Genomic DNA, 25,022 nt, shown 5'->3' with positions numbered 1-25,022 from the left:
TGCCTGTCCTATATGTATTCTCCCCACATTCCCTTTTTCCTTGCGTGTCCTATATGTATTCTCCTTACATTCCTTTTTTCGTTGCCTGTCCTATATGTATTCTCCTTACAATCCTTTTTTCGTTGCCTGTCCTATATGTATTCTCCCCACATTCCCTTTTTCCTTGCGTGTCCTATATGTATTCTCCTTACATTCCTTTTTTCGTTGCCTGTCCTATATGTATTCTCCTTACAATCCTTTTTTCGTTGCCTGTCCTATATGTATTCTCCTTACATTCCTTTTTTCGTTGCCTGTCCTATATGTATTCTCCTTACATTCCTTTTTTCGTTGCCTGTCCTATATGTATTCTCCCCACATTCCCTTTTTCCTTGCGTGTCCTATATGTATTCTCCTTACATTCCTTTTTTCGTTGCCTGTCCTATATGTATTCTCCTTACATTCCTTTTTTCGTTGCCTGTCCTATATGTATTCTCCTTACATTCCTTTTTTCGTTGCCTGTCCTATATGTATTCTCCTTACATTCCTTTTTTCGTTGCCTGTCCTATATGTATTCTCCTTACATTCTTTTTTTCGTTGCCTGTCCTATATGTATTCTCCTTACATTCCTTTTTTCGTTGCCTTTCCTATATGTATTCTCCTTACATTCCTTTTTTCGTTGCCTGTCCTATATGTATTCTCCTTACATTCTTTTTTTCGTTGCCTGTCCTATATGTATTCTCCTTACATTCCTTTTTTCGTTGCCTTTCCTATATGTATTCTCCTTACATTCCTTTTTTCTTTGCCTGTCCTATATGTATTCTCCTTACATTCCTTTTTTCTTTGCCTATCCTATATGTATTCTCCTTACATTCTTTTTTTCGTTGCCTGTCCTATTTGTATTCTCCTTACATTCTTTTTTTCGTTGCCTGTCCTATATGTATTCTCCTTACATTCTTTTTTTCGTTGCCTGTCCTATTTGTATTCTCCTTACATTCTTTTTTTCGTTGCCTGTCCTATATGTATTCTCCTTACATTCTTTTTTTCGTTGCCTGTCCTATTTGTATTCTCCTTACATTCTTTTTTTCGTTGCCTGTCCTATATGTATTCTCCCCACATTCCCTTTTTCCTTGCGTGTCTTATATGTATTCTCCTCACATTCCTTTTTTCGTTGCGTGTCCTATATGTATTCTCCTCACATTCCTCTTTTCGTTCATCCTCATTCGTCATTCATCATTTGCAGTGTTGAAGAGTCGTGCCCATGCACGGTGCGAATCACTGTAATTGCGGTGTTGACATTATGCATTAATTTTGCTTTTGGATATTACCTCCGCTAGATTTAAAGATAAATATAAAAAATAAAAATAAACCTTTTCAAATTGATTGTCTTACATGGTTTTACTACGCACTCGCCTCAGGGAACTCATTTTTACAGCATTATTTCTACGTTCATCCTTCCTCTGCCAGTTCCATGCCTCACGGCCATACATCAGGGTTGGAAATGGCATTTATTACCATTGACTGCTAGCTAGAATGGTCTCAATTTGATTTCGAGTTCACAGGGTGTGGATAGTTTACAAATATTATGTTATCTAAATTGGTTATTTTATTTTTCAGACACTACCAAAAGGAGATAGACAGATGTGCGGCCAAACGAAGAGCACTTTCCATCACCGACCCGACGAAGGGGCCACAACCAAGTCTGGGGAAAGCTCTCTTCAAGACTATTTGGATGGACTTTGCATACTTGGGCGTGTTGATTATTTTCAATGAAATGGTCAAGTGAGTTCTCATAATCCCGTAATCTTATAAATATTTAACACAAATATTATTTCCAAACTAATGCAGTCCCCAAACGAATCAGGCAACTGCCTAACCCTCTCACTCCGGAAGGGGTAGTAAGATTCCCCCAAACGATTGTTTTGTGCCATATCTAAGTTGTTTTTTTACATCACATACCTAATAATTTAGGTAATCCTAGAAAAAGTATTCGGTAATCGATATGCACTTAAAAAAAATTATCCCGTTACTATCTTTTAAGATATCACATAATTTCAAATCAAATTCTAAAAAAAATTAATCTCCACTCTCACCCCTGGAAATGCGATTACTTTAAGAAAAATTCCTCACGGCAAACAAGCCGTTGAGTGCTGTCGTAAATGGTGCATTTTACTGGTAAACACTACGGTAATACTTATTTGAATTACGCTTGATTTTTTACTACATAATCTCTTTTACTGTTTTGCATTACGTATGTAGTAACGAATACCTGGGTGTTACTGGAAAGGGCTAAAGGAATATTAACCCTTACGAGACAAAATTTTGTAAATATCTCAAAACCGAATTTAAATTGAAAATTAGATTTTAATAATAGAAAAAATTTTTCTCGTTGAAATTTTCTTAGACAGTAATGAAATTACTTCTAACACCTAGCTCTATACACTGCACGTTGCATTGCTCCTCAAAGTAATCATAATTTCACTGGACTGCAAATGTAGCCAGCCGCATAGTAGAGGTTAAGATAGCTTATCGCTCCGCGATATATGGGGGACCCTAGGGACCCCCCTTTGGATCATATGTTTTTACAACCAGATATGTATAGGTTAATGTGGAAAAGAAACTCACTACAGGAACTGTAAGGACTACTAAGAGACGCATGCAACAAAGTAGAGTGAAGGAAGCTTAGAGATGAGATGTAGCCCTTCCGAGTCGAGAGTTGTGAAGGCCGTTATTATTGATATACGCTTCTGGGTCAGTTTTCCGCTATTGGCGCTAGAGGCTCTGGTGTATTGTAAATAGTTACTTGTTTATGTCTGAACAAGACCAAAGACCAAAAGACTACTTTGGTTTCCAGGCTGATGAACCCTATCCTGTTGGGTAGACTGCTGGCATACTTCCGACCGAACTCGGTGATGGAGAGGTCCGAGGCGCTGTGGTACGCAGGCGGCATGGTGCTCGTCTCCCTGATCATTGCGCTGGCCACCAACCACTATATGATCGGCGCCTTTCATATGGGCATGCGCGCTCGCGTGGCCGTCTGCTCCTTGATATACCGCAAGGTAATTACCACTTAACCAACCTTGCCTAACATCACTTATGACATAACCTAACCTAACCCAACCTATCTTAACCTTACCTAACTTCCTAAGCAGGCATAATCTAATCTTATCTAACCTTGTCAAAACTCCTAATCTAACTTACTTAACCTGACATAACTGTATAATTTTTGGTGTTGCAATTCATTTTATGTATTTATTCTGTAGACAGTAAGTCTGTTTTGGATGCTTGTCTCTTCCAGAATAGATTGGTTTGTGTGTTACCCATTGAATAGATAGTACAAGTACAAAGTAATGCCTTTTATCAGGAGCTTGCATTTTATATTTGTAGTAAGCCTATACAGGCTGTCCGGGGGTAGAGTGCACTAACTTTGGGAGGTGATTTGATGATGATTTGATGATAATTTGTTGATAATGATGGTAGTAGAAGTAAAAAAAGATAACAGACTTTTTTTGAAATTCCAACTTTTGGTCTGCGGTGTGGGTACCATCCCGCGCCACCCACTGCCGTTCCGTCAGTGCTTATTTGCCGTGCTTCAAGTCAATAACTTTTATTTTATTCGCAAAGGATCTGATGATTTAATGTGTCTAGCAGTGTTTAACTTTAAAAACTTGATTGTTTTTATCAAAACTTATTTATGTATTGTATCTAGTGTGTCTAGTGTGCATTTGTTAAGACTTACTCAAAAGAATACTTACTCTGGATATGCCTCGTATTTAGAAAGTAAGTGTACTGAGGCTCTCACGACCGAATGAATTTTATTTTCGATATGTTGGCTACACTTACGTGTAGCCTGACTCTTCCCCTCCACAACAAGACCTGTTCAAGGTCAGTACGTTGAGAAGTGTCAACGCGACAACACGTTTCGTGAAAAATGTCAATCCAATCTCCCGCCAAGTGCGAAATACGTGGCGTCATCCGTTATCTCATTTGGAAGGAAAAACCTCCGTTTGATGTTTATAATGAGGTTAAAACTGCATATGGTGATAAAGCTATGAATTGTACGAGTGTGTACAAGTGGTATCGCGAGATTAAAAACGGTTCTCACCTCTTCACCCTCCACCAAAAAGTTCAAAACCACAATTTCAGCCAAGAAAATCGTGGCATCCGTGTTTTGGGACTGTCAAGGCATAATTTTGATTGAATATCTGCCTTAAGTGGAGACCATCAACTCTACAAGATACTGTGAGACCCTAAAAAAATTGCAGAAGGCGATTCATAACAAGAAGAGAGGCATGCTGACAAAGGGAGTCAGCCTGTTGCACGACAATGCCAGACCACACACGGCCAACGCCACGAAGGAACTGCTTGCTTCGTTTAAATGGGATATCCTGAACCACCCCGCGCATTCCCTTAACCTAGCACCTTCAGATTATTATCTCTTTACCTCCCTGAAGCTGTACATGGGTGGAAAAAGGTTTTCAAGCGACGAGGAGGTAAAGGATGAGGTGGAAAAGTGGACGAAGGGGTTGGCGGGAAACTACTTCGAGGAAGGCATCAAAAAGTTGATCCCCCGCTTCACCACCTGCATTGAGAGGAATGGCGACTATGTCGAAAAATAGCTGACACATGTACTACGGAAACCATGTAATTTTTTTGTTTCAATAAAAAGATTTGTAACCTACAAAAATTCAGTACACTTACTTTCTGGATACGCCTCGTATATCGCCATTCCATTTGATTTTGAATTTGCACCGAGAGACCAAATTTCTATATTTTAAATTTACGTCCGATCGGTCTGACTTTTGGATCATGAAATACGCCCTCGTGGCATTTCTTGTGTTCTTTTCTATTCTATGGTTTGACATCTAATTTTTAAACTGAAATACTATAGAAACTCATAGTACACGCGGAAAACTGGTGAATTTATGTCACGTAGAGAACCCAAAAAACATTTTTTTTTTGCATTTCGAATTTTTAATTTATTTTTATTGTTTTTCCATTTTCTTTAGGAACTAAAGTGTTAAAAAACATTTGAAGTCAGGTCTATGCTTTAGGTCCATTTTAAAATACATAAACAGGTTACTGCCAATGAATGTTTGAACTTCGAATCTTTCGAGAAATTCGCACCCGCCGATTGGCGTTTTGGGTCAATATAACTTGCATTGCTTGGTTTGTCATTTGAAAAATCGGACCACTGAGCGGTTTTCCCCCCAGGTACGATCTTGTTGCATAACAAGTCAACAGATGGCAGTCTGACTCACAAAAACCAAAAATTATTAACGTCCAAACTGGCGCCTTGCTAGCGCTGGTGTCACTGCAAGAGGCGCGAGCTCTGCAAGGTTAACTCCCAGCAACCGATTTTTTTTCAAAGTTGTCAAAAAATTTAAACTTCAAACTCGATTTACTCGAAAATGAAAGCTCAAATCAAAAAGGTTATACCACAAAATGGCCCCTAAATGATGTAGATTCGCCAGTTTCCCGCTTGTACTGCGAATTTTCAGACACCATTTATACTAGCCACCCATCGATGGCTACCCAAATTTGAGTAGGTGATTTTTATGAATAAATATTTAACAATTAAATGAAGTGTGAAATCTAGGTAGATTCATTGGTTTTAAACATCATTAAGGAGGTTATAAATGTTTTCCATATCACTATCTGGAGATATGATATTAATTACATCAAATGGTCATATCGAAAACTGAACACCAGAGTACTTTTCAAGTAATCGAGTGGGTACGTATTTGAAAATGAAATATTTCTAATAATAACTTTTAAAAATTTCCAGTCTCTTCGCCTCTCGAGCAACGCCTTAGGCGAGTCTGCCCCGGGGAAAGTGGTAAATCTCCTGTCCAACGACGTGAACCGTTTCGACATCGCCTGCGTGTTCCTGCACTACCTCTGGCTCGCCCCCACCGTGGCCATGATCACCCTCTACTTCCTGTGGGTGGAGGTCGGTGTCCCTGGCATCCTGGGCGTGGTGGTGGTCTTCACGGTTATGCCCATTCAAGGTAACCCTTTCTTATTTAACATTAACTCGTGTTGTGTCGCCATAAAATTTACACCATGCAACATCTGATTCTATATGTAACTATTTAACCTAGTTTTTGTTTTATCACTTTTCATAACTTTATAGCACTTTTTATAGGTGTGTTGAATTGTCATTTTGAGGAGTTAACATGGAACCATTAATACCATATAAGGTAATGGTCTGCAGTGCAGTTCAGTGTGAAACTTTTCTGTGCAGGGTCTTACAGCATTTGGTGTTATGTCGATTGGTTACCGATAGTGATGTAGACCCGGGAATATTCCCCGGGGAATATTCCCGGGAACAGGAATATTCCCGGGAATATTCCCCGACCTGAAATAAATTCCCGAAAACGGGAAATTTATTTTATTTTTAATAAAATGGTTTCTACACTTCTCTTGGATGCTTTATTGAGTGTTAGCATGTAAAGTAAGCCTGCAAACATTTGCAGTAAACGAAGCTGCCTCATCTTTACCTCGTGATATGAAGAATAGCCTGTTGGACGATGATGTTTACTGGACAAGAGTGACATCATTAGCCGATGTTCTGCGACCGATTGTTTCCTGGATTACACAGCTAGAGGGAGACGATCCACTAACACACAAAGCATTGTATGCTTTTGAGGATATTGAGAGCAGTCTGAGTAAAAATCTTCCAGCGTCTCTACTGTCACATGCCGAAGAGAAGCAAATACTGGAAAAGGCGGCGCAGCGCAAAGAATTTGCTATTGCTCCAATACATCTGGCTGCTGCCCTACTAGATTCAGGTCCCCAAGGACATCTGCTAAGCCACGCACAGCAGCTTGAAGCACTTGAATTCATTGACCAAGTAGCACGTCATATGGAGACTGTTGATAGTGCAAATGTTCTTGTTGATTTAGCCAATTATAGGGCTAAAGAAGAATCATGGAGCAAGGCATTCCTATGGAAGTGTGTCATATAAAAACACGCCAGTGATCTGGTGAAAGGGTATGTGCGGATGTTTTGATTTGTCACAGGTTGCCATAAAAATATTGACTGCTCCCATTACTTCAGCAGCCACTGAGAGATCTTTTAGCATGTTTAGTCGCATTCATACAACACGGAGGAATCGTCTAACAACTCAAAGAGCAGGGAAAATAACATTTGTGGCGCACAATTGGAAACTTCTTTCCTCTGAAAGAGGCTCTCAAGTTGCTCCCAAGAAAACCCTTTCTTCCACGGATGAGCAGATTGCTTCGCATCATAACGTTTCAAACCTATCTGGTACTCGCAAACGCAAACATCAAATTGACTGTGCTGAGGAAGAAGAAAACGTAGATAATCCTGAGTCGGCAACAACTTCGTCCGGGTCGGATGAAGAAGAAGAAGAATATGAAGGTGAAAGTGGAAGCGAAGTTGATAGTGTCAGTGTCCAATCGGTATCATCAGATGAACAGTAACAATCTGTGAAGTTGTGTCATTTTTACAGTTTTACGATTGATTTTTTATATGTACCGTTTACTAGCATAAAGTGTATATAGGCTACTAATACTGTACAGTATACAATTATATAGAGATACTACTCACTTTAAAATAATTTTGGTTGGTGTTTTTTTGTTATTTTTCTCTTGGATCCTATTCCTATATATATGGGAATAGTTTTTATGGATCTATCCTGCTCTATATGTACCATATGTGTGTATATTTTATTTTTTATTTAATAAATATTATTCTTTTTGAGGTATTATGTTGTTAAAATCAAAATTCCCAAAATTCCCCGTCCAGGGGAAAATTCCCGGGAATTTATACATCACTAGTTACCGACCTGTGGGACGACGGGCTTACTTCTTTTTACTTAACAGATAATGTGTTTATGTATATATTTTAAAAGTTATACTATAAGTAGTTTCCCAGAATAGCTCCTTATTCAGAGAAATCCTTAAGGATAAACATAAAATTATTCATAAACTGCTCGGTTCAGGGTATCCAGGAGTGACGGACGTATGAATGCATCCCCTCCACTGCGGTGCAAGGCGACGTGTCAAGAGAGTCCTGTTGGAGAGGACCAAAGGTCTCCCTCAAGCAGTCTCTTCCAATTCGGTCCGCCATGCAGCTGATGGGTAGACGCATCAGCCACCAAGACTTAGACAAACCTCACCTCATGAACACAATCACCGTGATTTTGCTTTGTTGACTGTACTAAAAGTAATATATTTGAGTCTTTATATTTCAGCATACACGGGTAAGCTGTCAGCCAGATTCCGCCTGCAGACGGCCTTGAAGACAGACGAGAGGGTCAGGTTCATGGGGGAGATCATCGCGGGCGTGCAGGTCATCAAGATGTATGCCTGGGAGAAGCCTTTCCAGATGCTCATCACTCTAGCCAGGAAGTAAGGATACATTATCACTCAATATAGTAGCTGAATAAGTGGCTTGTCATCAATCTGTCAGATCAAAGGCTTAGCGTGTTGTAACCTCTCAAAGAATTATGTAATAAATCACCAATATAGAGGTTGTAACAGAGCTTTCAGATCATAGATAGTATTGGCCGTGGACCATTATCAATACAAAACTGCGTGCAGATATGTGTTGCCAGCATCGTTCATCCATACTACTGCAAATTGCATCTATGCACAGCAGTGAACCACCTTTGCTTCTACCTACACTTCAAATGCATGACTTTGAGAATCGGACCCTGCAAAATTATAGAAAAATTATCAAACTCAATTTACAAGATAAACACTGGTCGACAAAAATCAGAATAAAATTTTTTCCACATCTCAAAGTTAACTCCAGTACCTGCATTAATGAACCAAAAAGAGGATACTTAATAGGTTGGGGTTTATTGTCTTCCCTAGGGGGGAGATGTAAAGAAAAATATAATTTTCTTTAATTCAAGGCAATGCCGAGCTTGTCTCGTCATTGTGGCTGTGTGTGTCGTGGACTGTCACTGGCTGGATGTGCGCCACAGTACCTACACAGTCGACTCGATATTTCGTAATCTATGGTTTAAGACATAGTAAAAATAATCTATGGGTTGTGACAAGGCAGATTGATGGGAATAATTTCAATAATTCAATTATTAAACTTTCCTTATCTGTGGTGTGTATTTACTACACATTGCTTCTAATAACTTTAATAACTCTATAAATATAATAAATTCTGGGTTCAGATTTTAGGTAGGTATTCCTCCGTTATACATTTATGCACTGAATTAAAAAATAATATTTTAAATAGTTTTCAAATTTAATTATTTTTTTTTGTTAAAAATCGGGAACAAATACACCAATACAATCAACCGTGTGATACTAATACGCGAAGAGTGTGCGAGGAAATGACGCGCTATTGATGTCCCGCTTTAATTCACTATGCGGGAACATGAGACATCTACACGTCTCCAGTTGTATTTTGATTTAGACCATCGATACCTACGACCGCACAGCTGTGTTTGTGCCAGCCGCCAGCCGCTAGCCAGTCGCCCGCGAACCATCGTTAGATGTGAATCCCTCGCACGTTTCTTTAGCATCTGCCGATGGTTTTTTATGTTTTCAGCAATTAAATTACAATTATTATCACGTTTGATATAAAATATAATAAACATAATCGATTAGCTATGAATATTCATATTTTTCCGATATTAGATTGCTTATTTTAAGATGTGTATTGACTACACAGCACCGGAACGCGTGGATTTTTTTAGCACAATAAGGGAAAGGTTAAACATATATATAGGGATTTTAAAATTCTCAAAGTAAGTTCTAAAAAAATTCACTCCGGCCTAATCTACATATTTATTTTGTGGGTCGTGTCGTGAAAACAGTTTAGTCTTTATCGATCAATTTTGGTATAAAAACCTATATTTTCCTAAGAAAGGTGAGAAAACTCCAAGATCTCTGTGCATGGTGCATTTCCACTAAAACAATATATTTTTTAATGTTTTTAGTTATCGTTATCATATAGTTAGTTATCACAATACTCGCTTCCGCATAAAATACAAAGTATTTGTTTTCACCTGAGTATTCGGGAGTGGTCTTTTCAGCAGATAAAGTTTGCCCGAGTTATCTCGAGTGTTTCAATTTTCGCACATAATAGCCGCCCGAGTATACTTAGGACGGGTTGTTTCGGAGAATTTGAACAATTCATCAAATTTCAACGTTCATTTCCGGGTTCTGTGAAAGTCCTATTCAAGTTCTGTTAATATATCATTATAGGCTATTTGCTTGACAGAACTGAAATAAAAACAGAACTTGAAAAAATCTTTCGCATAACTGGAAAATGAGCGTTGAAATTCGATGAATTGTTCAAATTCTTCGAAACAACCCGTCCTTAGACGTAATCCTTAAGCGGTTAATGACAATTCTTTTTTTAAACTTTCTTCAGACAGGTAGGTACCATAATATTAAAACAAAATGCGAATAAGCACTTGAAAAAGAATGTTTACTGAACCATTAAAATGGCTACCATCTAGATAGAAACAAATTTGCAGACAGACGAAATGCAAAACGGTTGAGTTAAAGTAAAACTTCTCTACGCTCAGTTAATTAATGTGCTATAAATACGCTTTTTATAGGTTAGAAATCAAAGTGATCCGCAAGACGTCCTATGTGAGGGCGGTGTTTATGACGTTCCTTCTGACCACCACTAGGATCGCCATCTTCTTCGTCATGTTCTCCATGACTCTGCTTGGCTACAAGATCACTTCTGCCAAGGTAACTAAAATATAGATTCATCTTGGCTGTATAAATGTAGATTTGCAGAGTCCGCCCAAAATAAAGCGATGAACCATCCCTTACTTGTGATCAACCCTTATTTGTTTCCTAAAAACCTGTGTTATCTCACCAAATAATGCTACAATCGACTTGGGAGTGGGCTCATATGGATCCAGCATGAATGAAAACATAGTAAATGATACCTCACTACTTATTCCTCACTTCCCCTCCCCCTCGAAGGGTGTTTCACCAATTTCTGCAAATTTTCATTTATACCGCAAAGATTAAACATATATATGAATGGGTTCCATGATAACTCAACACAGTGACAATTTAACACACCTTTAAAAAGTAATATAAAGTCATTAGAAACGATGAAAAAAAAAAATTTAAACCTAACCTAACCTAACCTACTTAACCCAGTTAATAAAGTTTTTGTTTCATCACTTTCCATGACTTTATATAACTTTTTAAAGATGTGATGAATTACTATTTTGATGATTTATCCGGTCACCATATGAATGGATGAATTTTGTCATTCATTTTACGCATTTTAGTATTTTTTTACCTGTACTCACTCAAATTAATATCCTACTTGGTGTATTTTGTACATAATTTATAGCTATCCACTAGAGCAGTGGTTCTTAGTCTTGTTGGAGGTACTGAACTCCACCAGTTTCATATGCGCATTCATAGAATTGTAACAATAATCACAGTGACAGCAGTTCGTGTTTACACTTTGCTCTTGCAAAAAAACTAAAAAAAACCTCCGAATTCGTGTGCAAACAGTATTTATATGGAAAATTTAAGTGCCAAAAAAGTTTATTTGATAAAACAGTAATAAAATAATACTATTCTAGCGGATTCTAAACATTTTTATCGAAAGTTTTAAAACAACCTAAGATTGTGTGTTTGTTCTCATTGAAATGTCCATCCCACCGATGCCTGATGAATGCTGCCATCGGCGTAAAAAAAGAATGCTGGATAAGATGACGTCCCCATCACAAAAAAAGGCCGCGGAAATGATTTCTCCAGTGGTTGAAGATGAGGAATCTGACGGAGCATCGGACTATTCCGACGTGTCTGAAAATGAGAGTGAAATCCCAGTGTCCTCAGTCCAGATACTGAACGACACTGAAGCAAGTCTAAGAGCACTCCAAGATGTCCTTGCTGAAAAGCAGTCAAGAGTCTCAAAGGATCAACAACTGCGGATAAGCGCATATGTATCCGCTGTATTCAGATCAGTTTCACAGCTGTTATTGGAACGAGAGGGTTTCAAAGCTGATCTGGCAACAGTCAATGCCAAATTAATAGTGGCAAAGGGAGAGATCGCGATTGAAAAAAAAGAAAACCAACACAGGTTAGAAAAAATATTGCAGTTGGAGTCGGATCTAGGACCAGTGATGCGTAGAGTAGCCGATGCCACGGAAGCAAGCCTATCGTTTGCCGATATTGTGAAAAATGGCCCACAGAAGATGATACCATCAATCAACCGCTCAGGACTTAACGTTGGGACCCCTAAACCTGCTGTATGCATCTTCCCAAAGCTGGATTCTACAAAAGATAGCGACGATACGAAACAGCTACTAAAAGATACATTACGACCATCAGAACTTGGAATCCGTGTGACGGGCATTAGGAGTATCCGAAACAAAGGCGTTGTAATCCATACTGCAACACAAGAAGATCAGGATAAAATACTGAAAACCCCATGTCTAGCAAACTCGGACACTCTAAGCGCTCGATTACCAACAAAACGACTTCCAAGGGTGATTTTCTTCAACGTTCCTCGTGACCTAACGGACGAGTGCTTCCTAAAAAATGCCTTAGCAGGAGCCCAGGACAAAGCAGGCCTAGATTTCGCAGTAAAAAGTTGCAAGCTAAGTCACCTTGCTGGCGCTCGAACTGGATCAACTTGCCACCGGGTCTTCGAGGTTCCTGCCCACATTCGTCACGTGCTGGTGGAGCAGGGGAAAGTCTTTGTGGACTGGAATGTGTGCCGTGTTCGTGACTTCATTGGACTTACAGTGTGCTCCAAGTGCCAAATGATCGGACATTCCTTCAAGTTTTGCAAGGACCAGCAAAGATGTGGACACTGCGCAGGCGAAGGTCACGCCCGGATAAACTGCCCAAAAGCCGCCGCCGAGCCTGTCTGCGCCACCTGTACAAGATTTGGGAAGCCCGCTGCACATCCGACTGGAGACAAGGACTCCTGCCCGGCCTACAAGGCTGCCCTTGCCAAGGACTTTGCAACCATTGATTATGGCGTCTAATTACATTGAAGAAGATGACGAGGTAGATTACGAAAATACTCATAATTTCTGTGATTGGCTAAAGTTTCATAGCAACTACAATATGGAAAATATTAATATTGTTCAGTTGAATGTTAGATCGATTTATAAATACTGGGATACTTTGAATGTCTACTTAAATACTTGTTGGAAGCATATTCATGTTTTAATGTTATGTGAAACGGCTATAACACCGAATCTTGTCTGTCTGTATAATATTCCTGGATTTAATTGTTACAACTATTGCCGAACTAAAAAATCTGGAGGAGGTATATTGCTATATGTTCGAAATGAATTCACATTTCAACAGAAAACAATAGAAACAAATCATTTTGAATGTGTGCTTGGCTCTATGACACTTCCAAACAAGAGTATTTTAAACATCATAGCAATATACCGCCCCCCCAACTCTAGCCAACCACAATTTCTTAATGAAATATCTGCCATTCTGCATACTATAAGCCCCAAAGAAAATGTTTTACTTATAGGAGATATTAATCTAGACTTGTTAAATTGTCAAAACCCTATTATTATGGCATATGAAAATATAATGTCGGATAATTATTTAATCAAATGTATTTGTGACGTAACTAGAGAAGCAGTTTTAGCAGGAAAAGTTACTCGTACTTGTTTAGACCACATATTTGTCCGATTTAACAGTGGATGTAAACAAAGCGATTCTCTTTCCTCATGTGTATGTAATAATATTACTATAGCGGATCACTTTTTAACTGCGGTTAATATTAAATATAGTGCAAGGAAAGAAGCCCCAGAACACGGGGTAAGAATTTCGTTTTTATCGCAAAACAAAATCGACAAAAACATTCATAATTTTAAGTGGCACTCCTTGCTTGAGGAACAAGATTGCAATATACTATATAGTAAAATTAAAAACAACTTTAAGAATTTGTATGAACAGAGTAAAATCGTTATGAATTATAAACCCAAAAAAAGACCTCTGTCAATAAAACCTTGGATAACTTCTAATATCTTAGAAAACATTAAAAAAAAAGATTCATTGTACAGAAGGTGGAAGAATTTTCCTAGCAATCAATTCTTTGAATTGGAATATAAAACTTTCAGAAATAAGGTGACAAAAGAAATTATTAAATGTAAGTCTACCTTTTTTAACAATAAATTCAAAAATTATTTTGGAAATACAAAAAAAACTTGGGATGAAATAAATAAATTATTAGGACGCAAGTCCAAAAGTAGTTGTGACGAAATAATCTCGAAATATATGTTAAATACGAATAATGAAGAAACCGTAGCAGATAAGTTTGTTGAATATTTTACAAATAGTGTTAGCTCTATGATACATAAATGTGATTATTTAGCATCGACCGTCAGGCCGAATGAAGTGCAACATAGTATGTACCTACCCAGAGCTACCTGCCAAGAAATCAATATTATTGTTAGCAAATTAAACAATTCAAAGTCACCAGGGATTGACAACATTCGAATGTTTGACATTAAGACACATATTAATATTTTAGGGCCTGTTATAACACACTTTATCAATTTAATTTTATCGCAAGCAGTAATACCAGATGAACTAAAAAGTAGCATCATTAGGCCAATTTACAAAGGGGGCAAACATACAGATATTCAAAATTATAGGCCAATAAGCATATTGCCAGCCCTAGAAAAAATACTTGAAAAATACATTTCCATAAAACTTAATAAATATCTAGAATCTTTCTCTTTGTTGGATCCCAACCAATATGGATTTCAAAAGAAAAAAAGTACGGAAATGCTGCTTCAGGAATTTTCAAATCACATAAATTATGAATTAAATCTAAAAAAACAAGTTTTGGTTTTATTCATAGATAACTCTAAGGCATTTGATACCATTGATACAAATAAACTATTAGAAACACTGGAGGCAATAGGAATTAGAGGAAAGCTACTAGTTTTATTAAAAAATTTACTAACTGATCGACAAATAAGAGTAAAAATTCTTAAAAAATTTAGCAAAAGAAAATATATCTCAACAGGTGTTGCACAGGAGTCAATTCTAGGGCCAACCCTTTATATTATTTATGTCTCAATTATGAGAAAATTGTTTTCATTTGCTAAACATTTTGTATATGCAGACGATACGGCGCTCGTAATATCGCACGAAGATCTGGTTACTGCAATGAACCTTATGCAACATGATTTTATTGCCCTACTGAAATGGTCGCATGATGCAGGCCTCTTTATAAACGCCAAAAAAACTAAAATTATGCACATCAGATCTCCACACGCCAGATGTAATGTAATTCCTTCATTATATACACACACATTTGACTGCATACATAAAAATGTTGCACAGCCCTGTTCATGTGAAACCATTGATTTTGTCAAAAGTTATGTATATTTGGGTGTTACTATTGACTGCTACATGAAATGGGATGTACAAATTGCTAATGTTTGTAAACGTCTACGAGCTATTGTGGGTAGGATTTATAAAATAAAATATTTCGTGCCTATAAGTACTTTAAAGTTAATCTACTTATCTCTGGCTGAATCCACTATACGTTATGGAATTACTTCTTGGGGACATTCTTGTAAAACTAATATAAGCTATATACAAACATTACAAAACTCCATTATAAAATTGTTAATCCATAAATATGACAATCAACACAGAAGTAACATTAAATTAATATACAAGTCTCTGAATATTTTACCTGTCAGAGGATTATTGTTTTATAATATTGTAAGTCAACATGTTATATTGTCTGATTCATTGTATAGGGAAAGAGTTTGCCATAAACATAACACAAGATTCACTCAAAATGAAGGACTGGTAGTTCCGAAATGTACTAATAAATATGGTGAAAGAACTTTAAACTATATAGTACCCAAAATGTTTAACTTATTACCAATGACAATTAAAAATAATAACATGTATACTGCTAATGTTAAATATAATCTAAGGAAATGGTTATTGGATAATAATGATCTATACTGATGCCCCTGAAATGGAATTCATATTCTTAGAAAATGGAAAAACAATTATTTTGTAATACCTGACTACCTACCTCTATTTATGAAACTATTGATGTACTTGTTGATAATACTAATTTGTTCATACATTTATTTTTACTTGCTTATTTTATAAGGCTTTTATGTTTTATGTTGATAATACTAATTTGTTCATACATTTATTTTTACTTGCTTATTATATAAGGCTTTTATGCTGCTATTTAAACTTTTCTGCAATGTAACCAATTTATGTAATTATGTACCGTTCAAATTGTATCTTATGAATGTATAAATGTTGTCTCTATGTCCCTGCTGACAAACTACATAAGTAGTTTAGCGGGTTTAAATGTGAATAAATAAAAAAATAAAAAAAATTCACTGACCCTTCTTAATTGGAAAAATAAAATATTGTTTTTTCAAATTCAAAACATAGATATATATTTATACACAGGTGCTCAAAATGAATAAAACCATTTTTAAGCGCCCCTGAGGTGATATCTCACAAAAGCGGCGCTATACAAATTGTCCATTATTATTATTATAAGAACAAAGAACAAAAACCATTAAAACATGATTTTCACAGAAAAACAAAAACATAATAATTAATATTGACTGCAAATCTGTGTGACTTCTGCTGAACTCGCGAGACTGACTTAACCGAACCCATGGGTTTCGTTCGAACCCAGGTTAAGAACCACTGCACTAGGTTACTAATTGTTTTAAACTGCAGTAAGCAGTTCATATGTTTCCATTTAATTTCAGATGTTCGTGATCGCCATGTACTTCAATCTCCTGGCGGGCACCATCTCGTCCATGTTTGTTCGCGCCATCGCAGAAGTGGCGGAAGCATACGTGGCGCTCAACCGTCTGCAGACCTACCTCGCAAAGGAGGAGTTCGTACCGCCCCCACCTGCAATCTACAACGGATCTAAATCAACCAACAGCAAAAGCCCCAAACTTACTTACAGTTCGAGCCCCAATTCGAAATCATCAGAAAGTAAATACGAATCTGCTGATAATAGAAGTCCCAACTCTAAGTCGAGCGAGGATACGGACAATCTAATGAGATCTAATGGGTTTGATTCCAAGGATGCTGGTGTGATGAAAGGAAGTCTTCTGGATGATGCCATCTCTAGTGATTTGGCCATCCGAATGGTAAAAGCGGAAGCGAGGTGGTTGCCGGATAAACCGCTCACTTTGGATTTGGAAAATCTAGAAATACCGAAGGGAAAATTAATTGGAATTATTGGACCTGTCGGTTGTGGAAAGGTTTGTACAGCAGAATCATTACAGTACAGAGATTATTGCTTGTGTAGTGGTGTAATATATCGTAGGACTACTGTGGGGTTAGAGGGAACTGCTGATGGGTGTTCCAAGCTATTTCAAACCATTTTGAACCATTATTGGCCTACTCAAATACATACATTCAAATGTGCGCTCTTTAAAAACAAATGTGCTCTCTTTAAAAGTTTTGCCTGTACATTGTTATTCGTTCTTTACATTTTAAAATTTTTTTAGTAGTAAAGGTTGCGCAATTAGAGTTGATCCAAACAACACACATATGTGTATTGGTATATAATATACGCACTTCCATGAGTGATATCCTTGGAAACGTTACTGAAAAACAGCATTTCACATATTCGTCACATGAAAATACTATTCAATGTTTTTTTCTGGTGTATATAATATTGTTCTGAAAAGACTTGAACATGTATCTGATTAATAAATACTTACATGACCATATTGTTTGCAGAGCTCCCTCCTGCAAGCCATTCTGCGCGAACTGCCGCTTCTCAAGGGTACAATAGACGTGCGAGGTTCTATATCATACGCTGCGCAGGAGCCCTGGGTGTTTGGAGCTTCCGTTAGACAGAACATACTGTTTGGACAGACCTACGAGAAATTCAGGTTAATATACTAGTTTTCATTTATCTGTATTATTAATGGACCCATGACAGAACAGAAAAGTGACAAACAAAATATTGAAGAAAGGGAAGAAAAAACCTAACCTATTTTTATTACTGTCTGTTTGTGTAGAACATTGTTGTGTAAACATCTGTAGTGTCGATGTAGACACTAGCGCCCATTTCTTTCACTACGTATTACATAATTGTACTGTTTATCAAACATATCACCAGCTGACCTATTACATAAGATTAAAGTTTCACAATAAGTACAATTTTTTATTAAATTCAGTTTAACTAACAAGATGTTCAGACAGCAATTACAATTGTAGAAGTGGCGGTGTTAACATGTTGTCTAACATGTCGGTGTCATCACTATAGGTGTTCTGGTTTGTCATAAACTCACTACTGAGCTGGAGAATACCTTCAGTTACTTGTTGAGAGTATTATGCTGACATCAGCAGCTTGCTGGCTACCACTTGGAGAAAAGATAACATGGTGACTGGTGACTGACACACTGGTGACTGGTGACTGGTAACAAATGGGGTGACACCTTTTATGGTGTAAAAATGTTGGCTCCTTTATAGTAGGTGAAGTCGTCCTCTGTTGGACTGTTATCTTGAAAATTTCCCTAACTTCGCTAACATCGAGATGACGGTCAGTCGGCTATTGCCAACACAGCCAACTTCACTTATAAGCATATCAGGGCCATAGCTTCTCCAATTTGGTGAATTCATTGTCATAACTCCAAGGTTTAAACATCTGAGTCTGGAGCTGACTGCTTGCGGATTCCTAATGTCTAATGTATTATGTGTGCAGGTACAATGAGGTGGTGCGAGTGTGCGCCTTGCAGCGGGACTTTGAGCAGTTCCCCTTCGGAGACCAGACCCTGGTGGGAGAGAGGGGAGCCTCCCTCTCCGGGGGACAGAAGGCCCGAGTTAACCTTGCCAGGTAACACAACACTATTATTGTCACCTTTCCAATACGTAAGATTCTAAATTTAATGTCTTTGTCTTTTGTGCAAATATATATGGGCACATGGTTTGCCTCCAGCTTGTCGAAATGTTACCCAGATTTTATGTTAGAACAAGTCTTTCAATCTTGATGCATATGGTTGGATGCATATGCATATTGTTGGTCATAGACTGAATTAAAGAAAAATACAATAGCACCCTCTTATATATCTACATTGTTGTCTCTTGTATCTCTGTTGTATTTAAAAGTTTGTTCATCTAGTTAACATCAATTTGTCTATTTTTAAGGGCTGTGTATCGCCAAGCGGATGTCTACCTTCTGGACGACCCGCTATCGGCTGTGGACGCCCATGTGGGCCGCCACCTGTTTGAGCAGTGCGTGTTGTCGCACCTGCGTAACCGCACACGTGTCCTCGTCACGCACCAGCTGCATTACCTCAAGGACGCACATCACATTGTGCTGCTGAAGGATGTAAGTTATTATATTTTTATTTAATATTCCCATATCCGTAATGTAACGTTAGTCTACCAACACAGACATAGGAATTAATAGACAAGAAGATAATGGCGAGGGGTAAAATCAACTGTTGAAGAACGAAGGGCGTAAGGCTGACTGTGATTCGTCAATAAATCAATCTGACAGTAAATAGGCATCTCGCATTATAATATCACCATTTACTTCTTAAAAGTAAAATCTGCTTTTGAATAAATAGACATTTTTGCATGGGAGCGCAAATTACTCGCCACGTTATGAACAAATTTGCGAAGTCCAAATTCGGCAAAAAAATTCGGTTGTATTTTCAGAGTCGAATATTTCGTTTAAGTATTTAGTTAAGACACTTTTATAAATGTTCATAATTTACTTCCCAGCAACCAACCAGCTTTGTGTTTCGCGTCCAGACGTTTCTCGATGTGATAGTATAATATGTTTCTAAAACTGATCTATATTATACGATGTGAATATGCTTAAAATAAAGTAAAATAATGCTTATATATGGAATGTAATACGACAATTGGGTTTATTCTCTTTTTCACATCTATTTTTACAAGTTTTCATAGTACAAGTCAACATTTTGCCGTGTTATTTCGTAAAATGAACCGATGATGCCTCGACCATAGTTCGCACAAGAATGATGACGTCGCGTTTTCAAATTTCACTTGAGGCCATACGCGAGCACAGCCGGCTCCAATGGAACCGGTATGGGGAGTGGGGATAATACGCTTTTAATCACTTAGGGCAGGTCTACTAATATTCATATGTCTATGTCTACCAAGCTCTTTAAATCTCTTTAAATACATTTAATATTATGTCAATATTTAAGGTAATCCTAAAACACATTTTTGCATCCATTTGAAAAATATTAATCTTTGTAAAACAGAGACATCATTAGTGTAAGGCACTAATCGGTGTCGCCCACTAGCGATGTGAATATATGCCCTTATGATGGAGACAGTAACGCTAACAATGAAGCCTAACACTGCACTATTTATCTTGTTGTCGTTTCCAGGGCAAGATCGAGATGCAGGGTTCCTATCACGAGATGTGCACCAGCTCCCTGGAGTACGCCCAGCTGTTGATCCCCTCTCAGACCCCGCAGCACCAGCCCGAGGTGGAGGAGGAGGTTCCGTCACGCAGGGAGAGGTCCGCCAGCAAGTCTCGTACCCGCAGGTCCCAGAGGCTCAACAGCTTATCTTCCAGGAAGAGGGTGAGCATGTTTGTATTTAAGTTCTCTTGAAGTCTCTGGACAGCTGCAATTGCTTATGTGCTGGTTTGCCCAATGTATATTTGAATACAACGGGAGCCTCAAGCCTTTTTCTTCTTCGTAAATCTTCTGATGTCTACCATAAGGACTTTATTTGATGATACAATATTCTGTCAGTAATCCGTCGCTCGTTTATTCTGCAACTACTATAATCCCCCTTATTTTTAAAGCACAAAATCTAGCTCTATTATTCCCCGGTGTTCTTGTCAAATTCAGTAATCTGCCGAGCTTTGTACACCGACAGGTTGGGTTATCATACTCTTACACACTCGGTTACTAAACCGCCATCTAGCGTGCTCTCGCTAACCATTTTACCAGTCAACTAGCGTTAATTATTGTTGTTTTAGGACGGTCCTCTGTGTATTCTAGTAACGGTTCCATGTGTTTCTTTTCGCTTTGTTCCGCCATGTTTTTTTGTTTGAATAAGTTTACAAGATGGAGGTTTCTCGCGAGCGTAAACATGACACCTTAACTTTTTATACCAAAATCTGAAAATTTTATGAATGTTCGATAGTGTGTTTGTTTGTTTTACGAAATACCTGTTTTAATTTTATGAAAGATCGATAGTGTGTTTGTTTGTTTTACGTAATACCTGTTTTAATTTTAGGAAAGATCGATAGTGGGTTTGTTTGCTATACGAAATACCTGTTGTAATTTTTATCATATTTTGTAGCAGATGGATGAAGCAAAAAATGTGAAAAGTATGACCCAGTGGTAAATTTAGTTATCTTAGGGGGTATTTCACTATCTCTGATTATGTTCTGACTAAGCACTAATCCGCGGATTAGTCATTTTTTCGTTTTCACTATATCTGAATAACGCTAACGCTCGGGTTAAAGTTCGATTTGACTAATCAGTGCTCGAACCTCACGTTAGGCGCTATTCCTCGAATCAAAGATGGCGTCAAAACATTCCGACTTTGACAGCGGAGAAGTGAGTCGAATTTTGTTGCGAATTATTATGGATACCGAGGTTTTTGATTTACAGAAGCAGGTGAAAGGGCGGCAATGCGAAGGCCGCGAGTTTTAAGAGCTCGAATGAATTTGAATGCTTGTATGATCCATCCTGAATTATTTGATTGTGTTCAAAATAAGAAACAATGTATTAATTCGACACGAATCTATCTAAAATGACCTGATAATCAACATAACATAACCAAAAAAATGCACACTTTGCGGTGTGCGGACTGTGGCGGGAAACTGGATGACGGCGTTGACCACAGATCAATTGGCGTTGACGCTAGCATTCCATAGACATTGCGGCAAAACATGACATGCGTGGCAGTAGATGGGGTAACTGCAAACATTTTGCGATGTTGCCAGACTATTTCGAGTGTTATCTATCCGGAAGCTCGGAAACAATGGTGAAACGGTCACCGTTGAATAACGAAGTTATTCTGATCTTTAAAGCCAGCCAACGGCTAGCTAGTCAGATATTTAGCCCGACATAGTGAAATACCCCCTTAATGTTGGTAATTAATTATCTTTAATTTCCCATTCCAGAGCGACTCTCTGTCCTCCTCTAAGCTGGACATAAACGACCTGAGCATGCGCGTGTCTCCTGATTCGGATTCCGAGGAATCGGACACGGAAGAGCACCTGGAGCAGACGGCACTGGCGGAGGCCAGTTCAGCCCACGTGGTGAAGGGGGACATTGGGCTGCAGTACTTGCGCTCCGGGGGCAGCTGGCCCGCACTCTTCCTGGTCTTATGCTTCTTCCTGGCCTCGCAGATTTGCTGCTCTGCGGCCGATTATTGGATGGCTTACTGGTAAGCAATAATTTGGAAATATGAAAGTCAGCCTGTTGAATGTCGGACTTCAGAGAACTTGAGAAAAGATGATTTGCGGAAATATCATAGATATTTTATTTTAAAGCCGCATTCTCATCTTTTTCTTCATACAGTTTCTTTGTACATAAGGGTTAAAATTGCTTTTAAAAAAAATCATTGATTTTAGTATGGAGGACACCAGTGTCTACAGGACTGGCTAAAATATCTTACGCTTTTTCAAAATGTATCCATTTTCTGATGATTATTCCTATTTTTACAACTATCTTTCATTTTTTTAAGGTCTTCACAAGAAGAACTCCGCGATCTTTACTCCCAACCCAGGAACGAGAGTAGCGCCTTCACAACCAACTCCAGTGACTACCTGACCACCGACGCTTCTGTCACCTCCGATAACGACACATTCACTTTCAACAATACCTCGTCTAGTGACGACACGGCCTGGCTGGCACGTCTAGACACCCTCTTCACAACGGAAAACTGCATTATAATCCACGGCACTATCGTAGCTCTCGCCCTTAGTTTTACATTGCTGAGATCTTTCACCTTTTACAATATTTGCATGAGGTGTTCCCAAAATTTGCACGATCTCATGTTCAGAGGCGTCATCAGATCCCCCATGCTCTTCTTCAATACGAACCCTTCCGGGAGAATCATGAACAGGTTCGCTAAAGACATGGGAAACGTTGATGAGTGGTTGCCTAAAGCTATTTTGGACGCTTCTCAAGTCTTGCTGGGTATGTGTGGCTCTATATTCCTGGCTTGCTGGGTGAATCCATACTTTCTTCTGCCCATCTTGGTCATAGGTGTTCTGTTTATGATTATTAGAAATGTTTATCTGAAGACTTCGAAGAACATAAAGCGTATGGAGGGTATTGCTAGAAGTCCCGTGTTTACGCACTTGAGTGCTACTTTGCAAGGTTTGTCCACGATTCGGGCATACGGAGCGCAAACCATACTTAAAGCCGAGTTTGATCACTACCAAGATGTCCATACATCGGCTTGGTACATGTTTATTACTACCAGCTCCGCTTTCGGGCAGTCTCTGGACATGCTGTGCCTCGTGCTCATAGCTTGTGTCATCTTTAGTTTCCTCTTGATCACTACAAGTATGTTTGGAGATCAAGTGGGCCTCGCTATTACTCAGTGCATGTCTTTGACCTTCATGGTTCAGTGGGGCATCAGACAGTCAGCTGAAGTCACCAACCAACTGATGGCCGTCGAGAGAGTTCTCGAATATAAGATGGCTCCTCCTGAAGCAGGCATCGAGCCTGATGACATTGACAGGAAATCTAAATCTCCCGAATCCCTCAAGGTCATGGCGCAGAAACTGCAAATCCCTCCCAGAGATTGGCCCGAGTATGGACGAGTTGTGTTTAAAAATTTGTCAATGAAATACACGGAAAAGGATGAAGACCCTTATGTTCTCAAAGAATTAAATTGCGAATTTAAATCCAAAGAAAAGATCGGTATTGTTGGTCGAACGGGAGCGGGCAAATCTTCACTCATTTCTACTCTCTTCCGATTGGCATACAACCATGGTTCTGTCGTTATAGACGGAGTTGACACTAAAGACATTTCTCTTACAAACTTAAGAAAAAAGATCTCTATCATTCCACAAGATCCCGTCCTATTTTCCGGGACTCTGCGCCGAAACTTGGATCCCTTCGAAGAATATTCTGATGCAGCCGTTTGGCAAGCCTTGGACGAAGTAGAATTGAAAGATGCTTTAGCTGGTCCGGCCGGTTTAGAAAGCAAGGTTATGGACGGAGGCAGCAACTTCAGTGTAGGACAGCGCCAGTTGGTCTGTCTCGCCAGAGCTCTATTACGAAACAACCGACTTCTGATGCTCGACGAAGCCACGGCAAACGTCGATCCTCACACCGATGGACTTATCCAGAAAACAATCAGGGAAAAGTTCGAAAATTGCACCGTCTTAACTGTTGCGCACAGACTCAACACTATCATGGATTCAGATAAGGTTTTGGTCATGGATCAGGGTAGAATGGTTGAGTTTGATCACCCGTACATCTTGCTGCAGAATAAGGACAGTTTCTTTTCTAAAATGATCGCTGAAACCGGCAAACAAAACGCTATGCAGCTTTTCACCGTCGCTAAGGAGAATTACTTAGATAAACACAACGAGGATGATATAAGAATGATAGACGATTGAGATTTATATAAAGTAAACTAATTCTTATGTTCCTAGCTGGATCTAGGTTGAATCTAGGCTATTATATTACTATGCAGTCTGAATGGCAGCGAATTAAACTAAATTCTTTGTTATTTTATTGAATAATATACAAATTATTGTGTACTTATAATATGTTCAGTACTTATAAGCAGTGGCGGCTCGTGACTTTTGGGTGTACTAGAGTGCTAATATTATAAAAAATGGCATTTCTGATGTTGTTATAGCTTAAAATGATTTTTTATTTTTTTTTCGAAAATCGATTTTTTGTATGAAGATTTTCAGGAAATTTCAGTATAGCCGTGCGCCGCACGGAATTCCTGAAAATCTTCATACAAAAAATCAATTTTCGAAAAAAAAAAAAAAATCGTTTTCAGCTACAACAACATCAATTAAGCCATTTTTTGTAATATTAGCACTCTAGTAACCCAAAAGTCACGAGCCGCCACTGCTTATAAGTATTAATT

The 25,022-nt window shown here is 38.4% G+C and overlaps 1 protein-coding gene across 1 annotated transcript in view; it reads left to right on the top strand.

Moving 5' to 3' along the window:
- Positions 1-24,701, top strand: part of LOC149411203 (ATP-binding cassette sub-family C member 4-like) — a 35,347-nt gene extending 10,646 nt beyond the window's left edge. The window contains exons 2-13 of the mRNA XM_089647547.1: positions 1,594-1,758; positions 2,831-3,035; positions 5,765-5,987; positions 8,198-8,354; positions 10,535-10,673; positions 16,700-17,206; positions 17,691-17,845; positions 18,661-18,792; positions 19,104-19,287; positions 20,324-20,521; positions 22,081-22,346; positions 22,647-24,701. Of these exons, the coding sequence (XP_089503673.1) occupies positions 1,594-1,758; positions 2,831-3,035; positions 5,765-5,987; positions 8,198-8,354; positions 10,535-10,673; positions 16,700-17,206; positions 17,691-17,845; positions 18,661-18,792; positions 19,104-19,287; positions 20,324-20,521; positions 22,081-22,346; positions 22,647-24,537 (4,222 nt within the window). The 3' untranslated portion in view covers positions 24,538-24,701. The remainder of the gene's footprint in view (positions 1-1,593; positions 1,759-2,830; positions 3,036-5,764; positions 5,988-8,197; positions 8,355-10,534; positions 10,674-16,699; positions 17,207-17,690; positions 17,846-18,660; positions 18,793-19,103; positions 19,288-20,323; positions 20,522-22,080; positions 22,347-22,646) is intronic.
- The last annotated feature ends 321 nt before the right edge of the window (positions 24,702-25,022 follow it).

This window comes from Hesperophylax consimilis, chromosome 26 (genome assembly GCF_061612785.1).
Source record: "Hesperophylax consimilis isolate HC1 chromosome 26, BYU_Hcon_1.0, whole genome shotgun sequence".
Lineage (NCBI taxonomy): Eukaryota > Metazoa > Arthropoda > Insecta > Trichoptera > Limnephilidae > Hesperophylax > Hesperophylax consimilis.
The sequence above is the reverse complement of the archived record's forward strand: the minus strand, read 5'-3'. Positions and strand labels throughout refer to the sequence as shown.